General features: G+C 43.5%; 1 protein-coding gene across 4 annotated transcripts in view; it reads right to left on the bottom strand.

Moving 5' to 3' along the window:
* Positions 1–4,368: 4,368 nt before the first annotated feature.
* pitpnm2 (phosphatidylinositol transfer protein, membrane-associated 2) overlaps positions 4,369–17,287 on the bottom strand; it is a 22,496-nt gene continuing 9,577 nt past the window's right edge. Inside the window, exons 5-27 of one of the 4 annotated variants that reach the window (XM_078285896.1) lie at positions 16,185–16,523; positions 15,962–16,057; positions 14,776–14,880; positions 13,411–13,475; positions 13,108–13,164; positions 12,647–12,737; positions 11,945–12,098; positions 11,631–11,820; positions 11,326–11,445; positions 11,002–11,213; positions 10,734–10,909; positions 10,017–10,187; positions 9,690–9,830; positions 9,293–9,460; positions 8,891–9,145; positions 8,205–8,353; positions 7,973–8,089; positions 7,589–7,705; positions 7,319–7,467; positions 7,039–7,188; positions 6,575–6,758; positions 6,361–6,489; positions 4,369–5,813 (exon numbers count right to left, since the gene is read on the bottom strand). In XM_078285896.1, coding sequence (XP_078142022.1) covers positions 5,448–5,813; positions 6,361–6,489; positions 6,575–6,758; positions 7,039–7,188; positions 7,319–7,467; positions 7,589–7,705; positions 7,973–8,089; positions 8,205–8,353; positions 8,891–9,145; positions 9,293–9,460; positions 9,690–9,830; positions 10,017–10,187; positions 10,734–10,909; positions 11,002–11,213; positions 11,326–11,445; positions 11,631–11,820; positions 11,945–12,098; positions 12,647–12,737; positions 13,108–13,164; positions 13,411–13,475; positions 14,776–14,880; positions 15,962–16,057; positions 16,185–16,523 — 3,701 coding nt within the window. In that variant the 3' untranslated portion in view covers positions 4,369–5,447. Of the gene's footprint in view, positions 5,814–6,360; positions 6,490–6,574; positions 6,759–7,038; positions 7,189–7,318; positions 7,468–7,588; positions 7,706–7,972; positions 8,090–8,204; positions 8,354–8,890; positions 9,146–9,292; positions 9,489–9,689; positions 9,831–10,016; positions 10,188–10,733; positions 10,910–11,001; positions 11,214–11,325; positions 11,446–11,630; positions 11,821–11,944; positions 12,099–12,646; positions 12,738–13,107; positions 13,165–13,410; positions 13,476–14,775; positions 14,881–15,961; positions 16,058–16,184; positions 16,524–17,287 lie in introns of all 4 variants that reach the window. The other 3 variants (XM_071898135.2, XM_071898154.2, XM_071898162.2) reach the window with 3 other exon arrangements.

Here is a 17,287-nt window from a genome sequence, read left to right on the forward strand (position 1 = left end):
TGTATTAGAATTCCCTCCAGATCTGGCCAAACCCTCCTATGTGAACTGTAAATAGATCTGCAACTCTTATACTGTATAGCGTTTTCCCTACCAGTTCTTTGACAAGTAGCTTTCATGTTAAACTGTTCAAACAGTTTACATTTGTTGCCCTTAATGTTTTGGGATTAAATAAATAAAGAAGAAATATCTGAGAAACACTAAATGCTTTCAGTGTAAAGGTACAAAAATGTGTTTGGATCCAAACTCCTCCTTGGGAAAATGAATGAAATTATCAAATTATCACCCCAACCAGGGTGATAATTTGCAACCAATCATGCTGAGAATGCACTCATTGATACTAAAGAAAATAAAGGGAAATTTCATTCATTTTCACCTTTTGTATTTTAGGAATATGGCCAATGTTTCCTCTAAGCCAGTGGTGTCCAGTTCCAGTTCTAACCAAATGCTAAAGCAGCTGATTGAACTGGTATCTTCAACCAGAGAGGAGCAGTGAGATCAGCTGCTGTCATTTTGGTTGGAATGAAAACGGCACAGGACCGGACCCCGATGGCTTGGGAGCGAACATCAGATGTGGCCCAGTTGCTGTATGTTACCTGTCATAATAGATCTTTGTATGTACGATCATGGCCAGTCACAAATTTGTCATGTTTACAAGGCATCTTGAGGTTTCTCTCCTTTTTTTTGTTTGTTTTTTATCATTGTTCATTTATTTTTTTTATTATTTTTTAAAAGAAAAGGGAAGCTAAATATCAAATGTATAGACCAGACTGAGGTTTGGCTGAGCTGCTGCAGTTTAACTGAAACTTGACATTACCTTAATGTATGTGCATTAGATGTAATATTGGATTTAAAATGAAAGACTGATTCCAGTGTTCTCATATAACATTAACAGACATGGATTTTTAGTTGGCCAGAGAAAAGAAACTCCCAAGAGTTACACTGACCAGGGAAAACCCTGATCTCTTTTATTAAAGGCTACTTCTCTTTTGTTATACTTGTTTTATTTATTCAGTAAACTTTTCATTTTAGGATGTGAGCTTATGCTATTAGTGTTGAGCTGCATATATTTATTTGTTAATGCAGACAGAGGCTGTTTTTATTTATTCTTATGACATTTTACAGGCTGTTAATGTGGAGAGTTAATAAAGTTGGGTTCTGAATTACTGAATTTGGTTTCCTGTATTTATAAAGATTATTTTTTTTGCCAACAGTGGTTGGTTGGTGTCTTTGGTCAACGCTGAAAATGTGACACTCAAAGTTGTTCAGGTTTGGTTGGTTTCTATATCTTTCTCTTGCATTTTTTGTTAAGCACTCAGGGAATACAGACTAATATAAGTGACAATGTTGTGTCCCATGACCCCCCCCTACCCTTTCCTGTCACTGCACTGTAAACAGTGAAAAATGCCATAAAAACACACATATACACATACTCACATTGAAATACCGTCCAATTGTATTTATTCCACAGTACAGACAATGATAGAGCAAGCCAGGGTCCCAGGCTGGGAGGGAGCCAGATACCAGCCTGGACACACATGAAGCATTTAGGGAACTAGCAGACATTAGAAGCTACCATATATCTGAAAACAACACACTGCCTATCAGAATCACCTGAAGAAGCGACTCTGATATCGGTGTTGTAAATTTCAAGTACAGACAGTGCTTTTCCAATGGTATTCAATGTCATGTGGAAAAGCATAAATTCTATTTTTCAACCAAACCCTGTAAAAAAAACAAAAACATTTAAGTTATGACCATCTACACAGCTATAATAGGATACTGCAAAACTGAGCTACAGAGAAATATTAAATTGAGCATGTGAAACTTTAATATTTGTCATCTCAAACACTGCATATATCCAAAATATATATGAATTATTGCCACCATATACAGTTTTACACCATATTGTATGTTACAGATCTAGGACCATATTGTTTGTAACTACTTATGTTCCAGTTGTATGTACAAAACCAAGCAGCCAACAGCTACTATACAGAATTACCATATATTGTGGAATAATGAACATCTCTATGTTGATGTTGTATAAATATTGATATATCATAAAGAAGGTTGTGTTGTACAGTTTCAGTAACACTTCACAAGTTCCTTAGGAGAACTAATACTTGACTGCGCAGTGTAAAACTGTATAGAAGATAAACCTGTGTAGGCCTACAAGCATATCACCGCTGTCATAAAGTGGCAATAATTTTAATAATCTCAAATATAATCAGTCGTATGTTTGATATATAGTATTTGATTAAACACTAAGGACATAGTGGTTAACACAACTGATTTATTGTCATTAAGCATGAGGGTTAAGTAGTTCCAATCTGGCTGGATGACATGCAACAGCTTGTTAAAGATAGCAGCTTTGTCTGGATGGGCTTCCACTTGCTCATGCACCCAACTGCTGACTGAAAAACCTGCCTGCATCATTTTTCAAAGGTTTTGTAAAATATTCCAGTTTGAAAAATAGCTAAGTCCGCGCTATAAAATGTTTAGCGGGTTGACTTTTGTAAAGAGACAGCAGAGGTCAACAGTGGCTTAAATACAAATCGTTTCCACAAGGTGTGAAACTGTGAATGGAAGGTGGTGTGCGTACCTGGTGTGTGTGTCCGTGTCCGTGTGTATGTGTGTGTGTCCGTGTGACTTCATACTGTGAATTGCCTGTAGCTTGTACATGGTAGATTGTGCCCCTGCTGTGATAGTGGTTTTGCCTTGCTGTAATTGGAACAATAATATTGCACTGGTAAAAACAAAACAAAAAAAAACCTTTCAGTGTTGGTCCTACATAGAGCATTTGACTGAATGACTGCCAAAGTGACAAATAAAATGCTACATATTTCAAATATAATTCACCTGAAATTTCCATAATAACATCATGATTTGTAGGTAAATAAATAACTCTCAACCATAGAAGTCCTACATATACATCTTTACAGTATCTACACTGACACACCCGTGGCTCCTGTAGGAATCCAAGCGGATGAACATTCAACTCAACAGCCAGTAGGCCAAAGGGGGGCAATATGGCTGTATCCAAAACCTCTCCCAGTACCACAGTAACACCTACTGTATAGGTAGCAAATGTTACAGCACAGCATAAAATATATGCAAAAGTACTCCATGATTCTTACAAAATGTACTGTTTGCAAGCATAATGGCCTCGGCTTACAGTTACAGCAGCATGCTTGACCTGTGCTCTCAATTCAAAGGTTAAAGGACATCTCCATCCTCTGCCAAAGCCACATCCCTTACTTAAATGTGGTCAATATTAGATTAGGAAGATCCAGTCACCAAAAACACACAATTGAATACGAATCTTTCCAGTCAATCCAGAAAGTCATGCTCTCCGTACAGCCATCTCTTCCCCTCTTACAGTAACGAAAGGTTGGATACAGCCTGAACACTTCTCCTCGCCCCAAAAAGCTGTCTACTTTTTGGCACATTTACTTACATTATTCTCATGACCTGACAAAATGTACAGAAGTGTGTGCATACCAGCACATATACCCTGAAATAAACAAAAGGTACCATGCACTACAAATGTATTAATATGTAGCAACATGAGATGGTAACTATATTTTCCACCGTAAACTAGTGCAAAAACAACAATGAGGTTACACAGTTGAATTACTACAGTATTAGATAATGAATTTGGCTTTTGTGGTGGTTTGAAGAGAATTGCTGATGGTAATTATTATCAATGATACACAGAGTGGAAACAGGCGCACTCTCGTACGGTGTATCTTGCTCATGGAAGCTGGGCGTAAAACAACAGCATAGTAAAATGAGTGAACAAGAGGTGCGACCGCTCCACACATCCGAAAGGTTTCACAGGCTGCCTTGGGTGTAACGACCAATGTGGCAATCATTTGTGCAACATCCTTCACTTGTGTTTTTTCGAGTGGAGTCTCGAATTCATGTGCCCTCCTCTCCTTCCACGTCCCCTTTGTATGAAAATATACAATAAAGTAGATGGAAGCAACAAAAGGATGTTTGCTCTCATCAGTTGTTACACAGTGAGAGAGGACGCCAGTGATTTTCTCCCCTCCTCCACATCCACCACCAACATTCACGGAGAGTCACCTCCCTCCCTCTATTTGGTGAAAATATTGAAAGATGAACAGGTCTCTGAAAGTGAACGTTATGTGAAAATCCCGTCTCCACCCTGCTCAGTGTCCCGCCTGAAATCAAGCAGGCCCCTAAGAAGAAACACCGTGTCCATGCTGTGTGGCCTTCATGGATGCTGTGTATTGTAAGAGCAAGAAAGAGCAAAAGAAAGCCGAGTAGCACCGCAGGATGGAGCGTCTCCCAGCAGCAGCACGTGTGGGAAACGGAGGTATTGCAAGCAGAGGTATTGCAAGCAGATGACTATATAAAGGGATTGTTGCTGTGGACTGTACAGAGTTCAAATTGTTGCTTTAATGCTGCATGCCCTGTTCTCTGTCTTCTGTTCCATCTGTGTAGTAAATGTCTCATCGGATATTAAGGCCTTGGATGGCCCATAGGCCACGCTGAAAGAAATAATACTATAGAGTCTGACAAAGGGTGGAACGGAACCAGAGTAGCAACTTGACTTATAAGTATGTCAACTGTATTTCAATAGCATATCGATGACAAAATTGACACAATTGTCCCGTGAAAGAGACAAGCACAAGGTACTTTCATCTCTCATACAGTATGTTTTACGATGTCTCTTTCAAATTCGGCTCTCATAACTACCGCATTCCCTCTCTCGCTCCTTTGGGATAAATGATGCTTCTCTTTGTATGTTGTGAGGGTTTTCTACAGTTATTGCCAGGCATTGCCGGTAGGGTGGTCATGTTTTTAACGTGTAGCTCAGCTGAAAGTGGGATAGAAACAGAGGTGAAAGTTATTGGCTTCTTGCCATGGCTACCAGCTACCTGGCCTGACATCCATGCTTGACTGTTTGACAATGAGTCTGGCTCCATAGTTTGTCCTGAGCTTGTGTGTGTGTGTGTGTGTGTGTGTGTTTGTACAGTGTGTCGTATATGAGCGTGTTCACGAAGGGGCGTCCCGTTACACGAGATTTGTTTAAGGCTTACAATATTTCATTTCATCCTTCCTTGTCATTCTTGAATGGTCAGTGGAGTATTCTATAAAAGTATTACTGTAAAAGAGTGTCATGCTACAGAGGAATTGTCTCTTGTTCACTGGATCCCACATGGCCTGATCACTCCACTCCATCTGGACCGCTCCCCTTCCATCTCTCCATTCCTGTTCTTTGCCAATCCCATCAAGCCTGTTGTTCATGCTACGCTTCCAACCAGTTACATCTCTCGCCCATCTCTTACATCTCCACACCACCCTAATGCCTTTTTTTTTCCTCTCTCCATCTACCTTTGTCCAAGGGTCAATCCAGAGATCATGGTGGCTCAGGCTCAGACCGGGTCCCTCCCCACCGCCACAGCTCCATTTTCACTTTATTTGGGGCTGAGTAACCCTCCGCTGCCCTCCTTGGTGCTCCCGCTGCGGCCCCAGCACCCCGCGGCGATACTCATACTCCTCTGCGTTGCGGGGGCGACCCCGCGCTCCCGCTCCATTTCACACTGGCTCAGCGTGCGCTCGGTCCGTCCCTGCGGGGTGGAGGAGCCGGGTCCCGCCCCTCCAGGTTGGGAGGAGATGGTACGAAAGATGTGGTTGCGTTTGCGGAGGAAGTCTCCGCCGGCCGCACCCAGACCGAAGCTGCCCTTGCGGAGGACCATGCGGGCGCTGGCAGACTTGGCGGGACGAGACCTCTGATGGTACTCCAGTTGGGACAGGTGGGTGGCATAGCCGTCCGGGATGAACTGGAAGAGATTCATTTGATCACTCTTTCACATAATTAGTCGCTTAGTAATTGGTCTAATAGTCAAGCAATCAATAATGACACTTTATCAGAGTAAGTCCTTCGCTGAGGTTATTATCATAAACTAAAACTGAGACTAGGTGTTAACTGGTTTTGTCGTAAACGGAAAGAAAAATGAAAACTACACTTTGTGAAAAAACTAAAACTGAACTAAAACTGTCTTGTCTACATGTAAAACGAATGAATATAAAATAAAAACATAAGTGCAATGTTTTTAGTTATCATCTTTTGGTTTATGTGTTGGGCAAAAAAGATAATTAATTTGATGGAGATGGTGGAGAATTGGTCCCAACTTCTATCATTATACCTTTAAAAAAATACCACTTTTCCCAAAATACTAAACACTGAAAAAAATAAACATTTTAAAATATCTAAATTGAAAACTATATAAAAATAAAAACTAATGAAATATTCAAAACTAAAACAACACTGCCCTTCACTATTGGGAGTGATTGTGTTATCTGTCCTCTGCTGTGTACAGTGTGTACCTGACACTGGTGCTGCATCTTCTTTGTGGGTCTTCCCACGATGTAGATGTGCGATGGAGGCAGGCCGATAGAGGAATACACAGAAATGTCCTTAGTGGAGCCGTAGGCCGCAAAGATCTTCATGTGTGCCTAAACAAAGAGGGGTCTGCTGTTAGAGACTTTATACATATTATTATAATATATAGCTTAGAACTGCTGCCTCAGCCTTCCTCACCTCACAGATGAGCGACTTGAGGAAGTTGGCCTTGTGTCTGAGTGGGTCGTGAACCAGACCGTCGCAGAAGGAGACGATGCCATGGGGGAAGTTATGCTGAGAGAGCCAGGCCACCACCCGCTGCTTCTGCATGTCGGGACGCCCCGTCACATACACTATCAAATAGCCCAGGTCCTGCCAGTGCCTGCCGAAAGAGAACACAGCACTTGACTCATAGCTCCTGGCCTCATCTATTAGCATAAATGCATACTGAGAGGCAATACATAAACAAGAAATAGCACATTAGAGGGGGACACACTAATAAATTACCATCCAAGCCACAGATATAACAGATATTAAGAGGAACTGGTAGCATCTCTACTGAGTTTGCTGTTTCCCACAAGATGACCTGTGTGTGTCTATATGATGCTGCAGAATAAACCTGCATACTGACTCGGAGAGGTGGTGCTGGGCACGTTCCTTACCTCACCACATCCACAGCTCCGGCTCGGACCTTGGGGTCACTGCCCATAATAGACACACTGGCAGCAAAAGATCCGTCAATACTGAAGACCACAAACTCCGTTCCCCGCGGTAAAACAGTCAGATAGCTGTCTGCAAATGTATGGTCACCTCTGTCAGACAGAAGCAACAGGGGGAGGGGAAGAAGATGGGAAAGAAGTGTAATTAGGAACGTAAGAGAGAAAAGGATGTAAGAGAGAAATAGGCATTTTTTAATTTGCGAGAAACTACATCTTAGCTTACCTGACCACCATTTTGACAGGATACACCCCGATACCCAGCCTTTTGCTCTCGGGAATGACATAAGAGATGCGGCCACTGCTATTGGTGAGCTCCGTGTCAAAGTACACCCACTCTCCGGACGGGGGTTGGGTCATGATGTGGATGTCAATCTGGAGGAAACGACAAAGAAAATCTCTTTCAACCCATTTTGGTGACGGTGGCATTGATCAGATATCTACTTTTAGACCTTAGTAGCACAAATCATAAGCTCTTCTCTTTTAGTGTATTCACCTTCTCCCCAGTAAGGGTGACCATGTCCAGAGGGCCGTACATGAAACGTCCCATCACCATCTGGGCGCCGTCCTCCGTGAACACGGCGTCATTCACGCGGTGGTTAGCTGTCACATTCTGACACCCACAAGCACACAACACAAGAAATCAGCATACTGTCTTCTTGTTTCAGTTGTAACGGTACAACATTTACTGGGATCAATCAGATTTCTAAAGAGATTTATGATAAAAGTAACAAGAAAAGCAGAGTGATTCCCACATTATTGCAAAGGTAGGATCGGGATCCCTGACTGGAAGAGCTTGCCTAAAAAAGATTGTATTAAATTTGATCTAAATGGAGAGTTTCAGTGTTAGATAGTCTAGTCTATTCTAGTGAGGCCTTACCCTAATCTTAACATGAGTCCTCTTGCGGAGCCACTTCTCGCGGGGCTTGGACGGAGTGAATACAGACACCTCTTTACCATCCAGCTCCAAAATACTGGAGTTCTCATGTCTCATTACCTAGGGAAGTAAAGCATTTTTAACAACCTAAAATACCACAGTTACCGTATGGCTGCAAGAGTCAGTAATGAAGTCCTAAGTTCATGCATATTATGAATAGACAGATCCTCTGCACCTGTCTGAGTAGGAAAGAAACAACATCTGTAGACTCCCAGTAGGAGGCGTGGAAGAGGTGAGGCAGAGCCACGGTGGGAAACGCCGTCAGGGCGTCGGGACAGTACAGGGCGAAATCCATCCTCTTACTGCCCCACCAGCGAGACGCAACTACAAGGGAAGGAGGGGAAGTTTGAGAGCAAAAGAGAGAGAGAACAAGTACAAAAGATTAGGAAGCAGGAAATCCAATACCTTGATCTTTGTTGGAGGTGGGGTACAAAAAAAACCCCACTCCACTGCAGACGTATATTCTGCTCATCTAGAGATGAGCAGCTCAGGATTAACATAAATTGGAGGAAGTTCAAAGATAGCGCAGTTTCAAAGGTTTCACATTTTTTAAAGATGTGTTAGACTCAGAACTAGGAGCAGCGTGGATAAAAGTGGAGAGCGGTAAGTTGAAAAGAGGTTTAGAGCCTCCACAAGTTCCAGTTTATTTCTTGTAGTTTTGCAAGGAAAGGAAGAGGCGGTTCTGATGAAACTGAGCTGAGGAGGGGTTGCGGGTCTAGTAAGGGTGCTGTGTTCTTGTAAAGAGACTACTGAAGATATCTGAGGAGGGAAGGCATCAGAGAAAGAAGGAAAGAGCACGGGGAACGAGGACGGGGCTAGCATCCTTCCCCTCATATCCTCTCACTACAGCTCCCAGGGTACCTTGCTCTATGTTCTTCAGCACCCCTGGTGATGGGGGGACAGAGTTGGTGTCTGTGATGTCAGAGGTGACATCGGTGAGGTCAGAGCTCATGTCCGAGCTCTGCTCAGACTCCACACCATTGGGTCCCGGGAACACGGGGAGGACTTTCTTGCGCGACCGGGGGGACGGGCTCCGAGAGGCAAGTTTATTGTAGGGGAGAGCTAGATGGGACAGCAGACTGAGCCTTTTAGTCTGGCCGCCTCCACGTGTGTGTGCTGAGAGGTTGTTTTAAGGGAGGAAATGACAATATCAATATATAAATGCCAACTGTCAATTTGTAGACCAAATGATCCTGTCTTTACAGCAGCTGAAAGTATTGTTGTTTCAGAAAACTTGGGTCAGGAGGCTAGAGATCAACTTACTGGTGGCGATGTTGGAGGCGGTGTAGGAGTCCGCCAAGCCTGACACCTGGCTGGCGATGCTGGCCTCGCTGGCCCTGCGGTGGCTCCGTAGGTGCGGGACCCCTGGTGAGGGGGACGACGGATATTGGCCGTCTACAAAAACACCGCAGTGGGAGTGAAGAACATCCGCTACGGAGATAAATGACAAAGAGAGGGGCTGGAGTTACAATCTAATTCTAAAAAGATGAGCAAGCAGGGTAGAGTAAGGTGGAGGGATGGCATCAATTCATGATGATGTGTTAATATAGTCAAATAAGAGACTGCATTCGTTAAAGAGAGGGAGATAAGGGATAGAGAGAGCAGACAGGACTGGTAGACTGTGACACATGGACAGCAGACAGTGCTAACAGGTACACACGCTCTGTAGGGGGCTGCGAGGCCTGCCAGTTGAGGATGGGCACGGGGATGGAGGTCTCACTGACAGTGCCCTCCAGGCAGCGGTGGGATACTGCACCCCCAGACTCCAGCAGGAGGTGAGGGTTACTCTGCATGGTCTCAACTAGGAAGCCGGATGGGGGAGGAGGTAGAAAGAGACAGAAACAAAAGCCGCATGACAAACACAAAGGACATGGACTCACCAACATACAATATAGCAAGTCAGAGTAATATTGCAAGACAGTATGATACAGTGAAACATGGCCTGCGAGCTGCACCAACAGAGCCGTGTGTAAGCCCACAGACTCACCCAAAAGAGCCGAGTGTCCATCACCCAGAGGAAAGCGCTGGTAGCGGGGGACGCTAAAGGGAGGCAGCAGGTGGAACCTCTTGTCCAGGAGAGGCTCCAGGCGAGAGGCCGAGGGATCGGCCGGATGAAACAGGTTATAGACCTGCTGACAGGCCGGACGCAGAGCAGACACTGGAGAGGGGAGGGAAGGGGAGAGAGGGACAATGAGACTGATGTAGTGTCAAAACAGATAAAGAGAGAAATATTATACAAAATGACAGGAAAGAAGTACTGACAAAAGAATAAGCTGAGAGTAAGCTTTCTCAAGAGTCCTGGAGTTTAACAGACAGCTGCAATCCAGTAATCTCTCTCCTCCAACCCCCACAGGACTCACAATGTAGTCTTATTTGTAAACTCCGTCTTCAAGCTCTTATTTGTCTTGGCTCTCATATTATGTCGTTGCCTCTTGAATGTCGCAGCCAACGCTTGTTTGGCCTTTGAGATCTGAAACATCATCTGTAACCCTTGACACCTGCCTTCCAGCTGCTGGAGACATCCATCTCACACAGGAAACACCATCAGAGGCTACAAATAACCATTGCTCATCTGGAAAGAAGTCGTCTCTTGGAAAATGATTACTAAAGGCTCTTTTGCGTACAGTGAGGTAGAAACTAAACATTCAGTGCTGGTTATTTCCAGTCTGTAAAGAGGGAAGAAAGGAGGTAAAGCCTTCCTCACCATCTAACGAGGGCAGCACAGTCTTCCTCAGTGCGAGCACCAACCCCAGGGGAGAGCCGAAGAGGAAGAAGTCCGTCACCTCAAAGTCGAACCTTCCCAAGGAGCCTCCCTCCAGCATGGTGCTGTTGCTGGAGCGCCGCGACCCCGGCTCCCCGTGGATCACGCTGGAGTGGAGACTGGTCAGAGAGAAAGCACCAGCACGTTAGCAGAAATCTGTGTGTGTGTGTGTTCGTGTTTATGTGTGCGTGTGTCTATTTCTGTGTCTCACCTAGACAGGAAGGCTTGGTGTTGTTTGATGGTGTCCAGCTCGTACGTGGAGGAGTCGCTGCGTTTGCGGGGAAGCTGTTTCTTGGGGTCGTCCGATCCCGAGCTGCGGGGGATGTCGATGTTGCTGCGGCTGAGGTGGCGGCTTCCTTCCAAGGAGGGAGAGGAGGGAGAGACGCTGTTTATGACGATGCCCGGGGACAAAAGGTCCGTGTCCTGAGAGACGGGGTAGAGAGAGAGAGAGAGATGAGAAAAAGAACACGGTTAGGCTTGAAGACAGACGGTCAGTTAGGGATTTGATGTGAGGGAGTGCGGTGCAGATTGGTACCTGGACGCTGATGGTGCTGCCCCGCCTGCTGCTGTTCTGGCTCTCTGACACGGTCACAGAGCTGCTGCACAGAGCGTCGAAGCCCAGGATGCCCCCCACGCAGTCCCCGATAACACACACCTGCAGGAGACACACACACACGCACACACACATCAGCACAATCAGTACATGCACCACTGCGCCGCTGAGGCAGAGATATAAAGTTCCTACACAAATATGGAGCAGAAATGTGCGGATTCCATGTCAAACAAACCAAATAAAGAGTCTAGAAAGATGACCTCGACCCCCCGAGGTCACACACTGACCTGGCCAGAGAAAGACGCTCCCTCTAGAGATTTGATGAAGTCGCTGTACACCTGATTGGCTCGCAGGATGACGGTTGCCACGGCGTCTTGGTACTGTGGAGCGGAGGTAGCCAGTAGGGGCAGAGCGGCCAGGGGGATGTGGTCCTGACTGCTGGACAGGCAGCCCTCATCATAGCTGTAGGGGCTTAGACTGGACAGGGGGAGAGGACACGTTGGTCTGTGTGCGTCTATGTGTGTTTGACAACATTTGCACAATGAGTTGTGCATGCATTACAGTTGATTAAATGAAGACTGTGTTGAATACTATTGCTCACTTGGAGACGAGCGAGAATGCTTCGGCACACACGGCGGGACAGGGAACCATCCGGATGGCGATGCGGCCTAATGCTGCGGGGTAATGGACCCTCATTACGGTCTCAAAGGCCCCACTCAGGGTGTTCACATCTCCCTGCTTGCTGTTCTGTTCACCTACAGAAAAACAGTAACAGGGTCAGACTAGGTGCAGGACTCTAGATGAGAGCTGGGATGACTTCATGGTGAGTTATCCTCTAGATCAGTGATTCTCAACCATTTTCATATCAAGGACCCCTAATTTAGTCCACATTAGGGCCATGGACCCCCATTTGATGAGATTTTGTCTCTCGGACCCAAATCTGAGAATATTTTTTATTGTTAGACACAATTTTGTCCAGAATTCCATGACTTATCTGTATTGTAGGTAGAGTTAACAGTGAAACTATGATCAAAATAGCCATTCTTCTACATTCTCTAATTGTTTTAACTTCTAGTGAATTAAATAATGCTGAAGTTTAACAATTGATCAATTTGCTGGGGACCCCCTGGAACCCCCTCAGGGACCCCTGGTGGTCCCCGGACCCCACGCTGAGAACCACTGCTCTAGATAAGCTGGCTAGTTTCTGACTCTCAGTATTGGTGATATAAATACTTAGACAGCATTTTTAGTATGTGTGAAGAGTGACTTCCAGATGAAGTTATTGGACGAGATCATTGTGTACCCGAGCCAGTGTCCAGAATGTTCCCTCCATGCAGGACCAGAACGAGAACATGAATCTTGGAGGATTGCAGACACTGCTGAGACGAGCCATCCTGCAGGTGAAGGGACAGCAGACAGGGAGGAGGACGGGGAGGAGGGGAAAAGAGAGAGAATGAAAAAGGGGGGGTTGGGGTAGGAGAGTGAATGATTGTGGGAGAGAGAGAGACAAATGAGCAACATGCAGGGCAAAATACAGCATTCCAGGGTAACTGGATTTGGCCAGTATTATGTTAACTCTATGGCAGGTTAAATATAGTATATGCTACATTACTTATATCTATTCTAATATCCTCTATCATGTCCTCTGATGTGCTCTACTAAAGGTTCTACTCCTAAGGTGTCTATTGTCATTCTATTCCCTAAGTGGTACTGTACACTACACCACAGCCTTTTCTGCTCTACTGGCTATGGGGTGAGACTTACAGCTGGCCGTCTGGCAAACGTGATGGAGCGATGCCGCCGCCTTTTAGGGGCAGAGCACTGGACACGCAGAATGACAACACACACCCAGAAACATGAGATACACACACTCACACAGGGAGTGTAACTGTGATTATACTATAATCTTCCCTCTCTGGTAAAATATAACTCAACTGTTGACTGCAGTAGAGGGTGGATTGTAAATTCACTATACTGTCGGGATCAGAGAAGGTGAATTTATGCGGAACATCATCTATGAAAGATATTAGTGTGACAAGGGCATGAACATAAGTGAAGGAAGTTTACCTCCATCTGTGTCTCCTCATTACTCATCACTGCATACTCCCCACCAGACTCCTGATACAAGGTTTCTGTAAAACAAAGATTGACATGATAATGTACCACAAACAACTGTTTTTGTTTATGCTTAATTTATTGGTGTCCTATTGACGTAAGCAAAGACACAACCGAAATCAAACAAAATGCAAGTGTTAAATCTAAATTCACTATGGAGCACTCAAAAGCAGTGGTCCAATAGCGGATCAGCAGTATCAGGTGCTAAGCCTTTTTCATTTATCAATGTACAGGATGTGATGTAACTATTACATTCCCTTGTTCAAGCTAGAGGTCAGCTAGGTCAGCTAGCTAGGGGTCAGCCATATTTTATTTTACTGCCAATGAGATTAAGTGACATGTTGGAAATTATTAGGTGAGATGTTGTGGGCTGAATCCAGTATATGTTCAAGTGCAGTGTCAGTGTAGTGTATGTACAGCACAGTACTGTACGCTGTACATACTGCAGGTCTGATCAGTGCTGAAAGTCGGTCTGGAGAGGCTGATTTTAGGATGCATGAATTTATTGTTGAGAGTTCTAATTTAATGAAGCATCTGTTGTGGGAGGTTCCCACTTCATAACCCCAATGACACACCTCACAGACCTCCCTTTCCTCTAACAACCAAGCCAGGGTTTTTGGCAATTACCCTAAACAGAAATAGTCTGCTAAGCAGTTTAGAGACCAAACCATATCAACAATCAGTTTTCCATGATCTCCTCCTTTTCTATGAAAAGCTAATATGATGTATGGGATTCCCTTTCCTAATGGATACACAACAAATTTTTGGTAATTTAATCCCAACAAAATGTAATCCCAATCCCTATTAAAAAGTCTTTATCACATATCACACGCCTTTCAAAGGAATACGAGGAGGAAGATTTTGTGGTCAGTTTTTTCAAGTTTGTGAAAATCCTAAATTTCACCATTCAGTACAAGTTTCACTTAAAAAAAGGTAGTTTGTACTGTACAGTTTTCCCAAGGGCATAAAGGTTTGCAGCACAGCAATATATATAACAGTATCATCAGCATAGAGATGAGCATAAATTATTAATATAATAGTAAATGATCAAGTGCAGAACCTCAGGCCTCTTTTTATAGACTGATAACACGTTTGAAGTGAGACAATCAAATTGTTTGCAGTGGACTGGAAAGAACCACTGCTTTACTTGATGGTCCCTCCTGCACATAAAGCATATTTTGTTTCAGAGTGGTATGATCAACAGCGTCAAAAGCCTAGGAAATATCTATAAATACAGAGACACAATGGTATCCAGGGCAACAGTAATATCAACAAGAAAACCTTGTTTCTGGACACACAGCATGGAGAGGAACCTACCTTGCGCTTCATCTACTTCTATTGTTTCTATCTTGTCCATCAGATCATTGGAACTCCATTTGGTGATCTCCTTGGCAAACATCTCCTCATTATCAGAAAAGTCCTCTGCACAATAGATATTCAAGGACATATTCAATTTGAGTAATAACTGATAATAATTATAATATTTATCATCATCAGAAGAAGAAGGAGGAGGAGGAGGAGGAATATGATAATATGAGGAATATGATGATCAAATAATAAACACTTTTCTTAACAAAATATAAGCTACATATAAGCTATACTGCTGTCTCCACAAAGAATCACCCAGCAGAATAGAAACAGCATAATATCATGCAATGGTAATATTATTCTAACAATACTATACAGAAAAAACATAATGACACTTTAGGCTTGAAAGTTCAATTACAACTGGTGGCTGGCTTATTAAGACCCATTCAGCAACCATGTTGAAAATCACATTGTACTCCCAGCAAATGAACAATAATAACCTACTACTACAGGATAATGTGAGTGCTAACAAGTTAGCAATGAAATGCAAGTTTATTTAACTGAATTTTCAATTTTGCTTGGAAAAAATATACAGCTTGCTAAGTGTGCCTCCTCTGGCAGGTTTTTCCAAAGAGGCCTTGATCACTTGATCACACTACTCAATCACTTTATCTCTTTAATGTAGACACTGAAAAAGTCAAACAAGCTTTCTTCTAGATCTAGTGGTCTGTAAAAAGTTGTGTAATGCAGAATGCAGTGGCCAAGTCATTTAATGCTATAAAAAAAAACAATGAAATCAATTCTTATTCAACCAGAAATCATTATAAGGAAGCTAAAAAGGGAATCTTATGATCAGTCATTTCATTTTTAACAGAGTAAGTAACAGTAACAGATTCAGATTCATCATCAGTAAATTATAAGAATTCTAAGAAAGAAAGAAAGAAAGAAAGAAAAAAAGAAAGCATTACAGGACCAAGTGAGAGCATACAGATAGAGAACAAAACAGGACCGAGGATGGAACCTTGAGGTACTCCACAGCTAAATTGAACTAACGAGAATATGTAACAACCCAAAGCAAAATTGCCTGTCTGAGAGATAAGATATAAACCAGTTAAGAACAACCTGTAACTTTTGCAACATGACCAATAAAGATGCTGTGAACAACAGTGTCAACAGTATTATGTATGTATTTTACCATGTGCATCAAAGAACTCATCATCTGTGCTGTCCTCTGAGTCCCGGGCAATGCTCTGCATTCTCCACTCTGAAATGCTCTGGTGAGATGGACTACCTGTACACATAGGAAACACAGGAGTTAGTGAATTGGTGACTTATCATTAATCTTAGGACAATCTATATCAGGCAAGAGGGTTGACAATAGCAAACAAATGAGGTACAAACTATAAAGTCCTACTCACCACCTCTCTTAGATGATCTATTGGAGGATCTAGAGGACGTTGACCACTGCTTGGTGAGCTCCCCTCGTGTCTCTAGTGCATCTCCCAGACCTGCTCCTAGTCCTTCTGCCTCTGGGACCGATCCCACGGTCTCAGCCCCCTGGTTCTGGTCCTGGGTAACGGAAGAGCCGTTGGTCTCCGTTCCCCCCTCTTCAGTGAGGCTATAGTGGGCCATCTTCCGAGCCAGGGCCAGCTGGGTCTCCAGCTCCAGCTGCCTAATGTCTTCGATGGTCAGGCCGTACCACTCGTCCTGCCAGCACCACGCCTGCCGGTGGGCTCGCACCATCACCTTACGCAGGCCTGGAAGGACAGCAAAAAATATTTATTAGCACGTAAAGGAAATCAATAGTCAACCACCAATACTGGCTGTCCCAGTAATCAATAACAATGTCACTCACTAATGTTTGTTTTCCTACGGTAATTTGAAAAACATGCTTCTAATACATAAACCAGCTAAAGTGGATCAACCTAAATAACATTATTATACATTATCAAATTTCTCTGTGCCCTGAGCTAATTATTTTAAGAAGCAATATTTCCTATTATCAATAAAGCACGTTAGAAAAAAAGTCTGTGTGGTTGACGAATAAAGACGAAGAAGAAATTCACAGATAAGATCATGTCAGGCAGGGTTCTGAAAAATACATTTGTCATACAAAAGTGAAATATCAGTTTAAAGGGGAAGTAACTGCCTATGTCATCTACAACAAACAGATGTGACAAACACATTCTGGCTTCAGTCCATCAGAAAACACATTGGAAATAAAATCAAATGCCTAGAGCAGCCCATGGATTTCTCTAAACAAGACAGAAAGGTCACCTGTCAACGGTGGTAAGATTTCATTTCAATAAATGTCCTCCTCTTGATGCCCAAACAAGCATCAGCCGGTTATAAAATGCTCCTAGCAGATCATGATCCTACATCCAACTTGGCAATAAAAGTGAGATGAGTAAACAGAAAAGGCCATTATGTCAATATCTAGTGAACTTCAAAGCGCCCAGGAGCACATTATGAAATGAGGCATGAAAGTGGAAATTGTTGAATGGATGATGAATAAAGCTCC

This window comes from Centroberyx gerrardi, chromosome 2 (assembly GCF_048128805.1).
Source record: "Centroberyx gerrardi isolate f3 chromosome 2, fCenGer3.hap1.cur.20231027, whole genome shotgun sequence".
Taxonomy (NCBI): Eukaryota; Metazoa; Chordata; class Actinopteri; order Beryciformes; family Berycidae; genus Centroberyx; species Centroberyx gerrardi.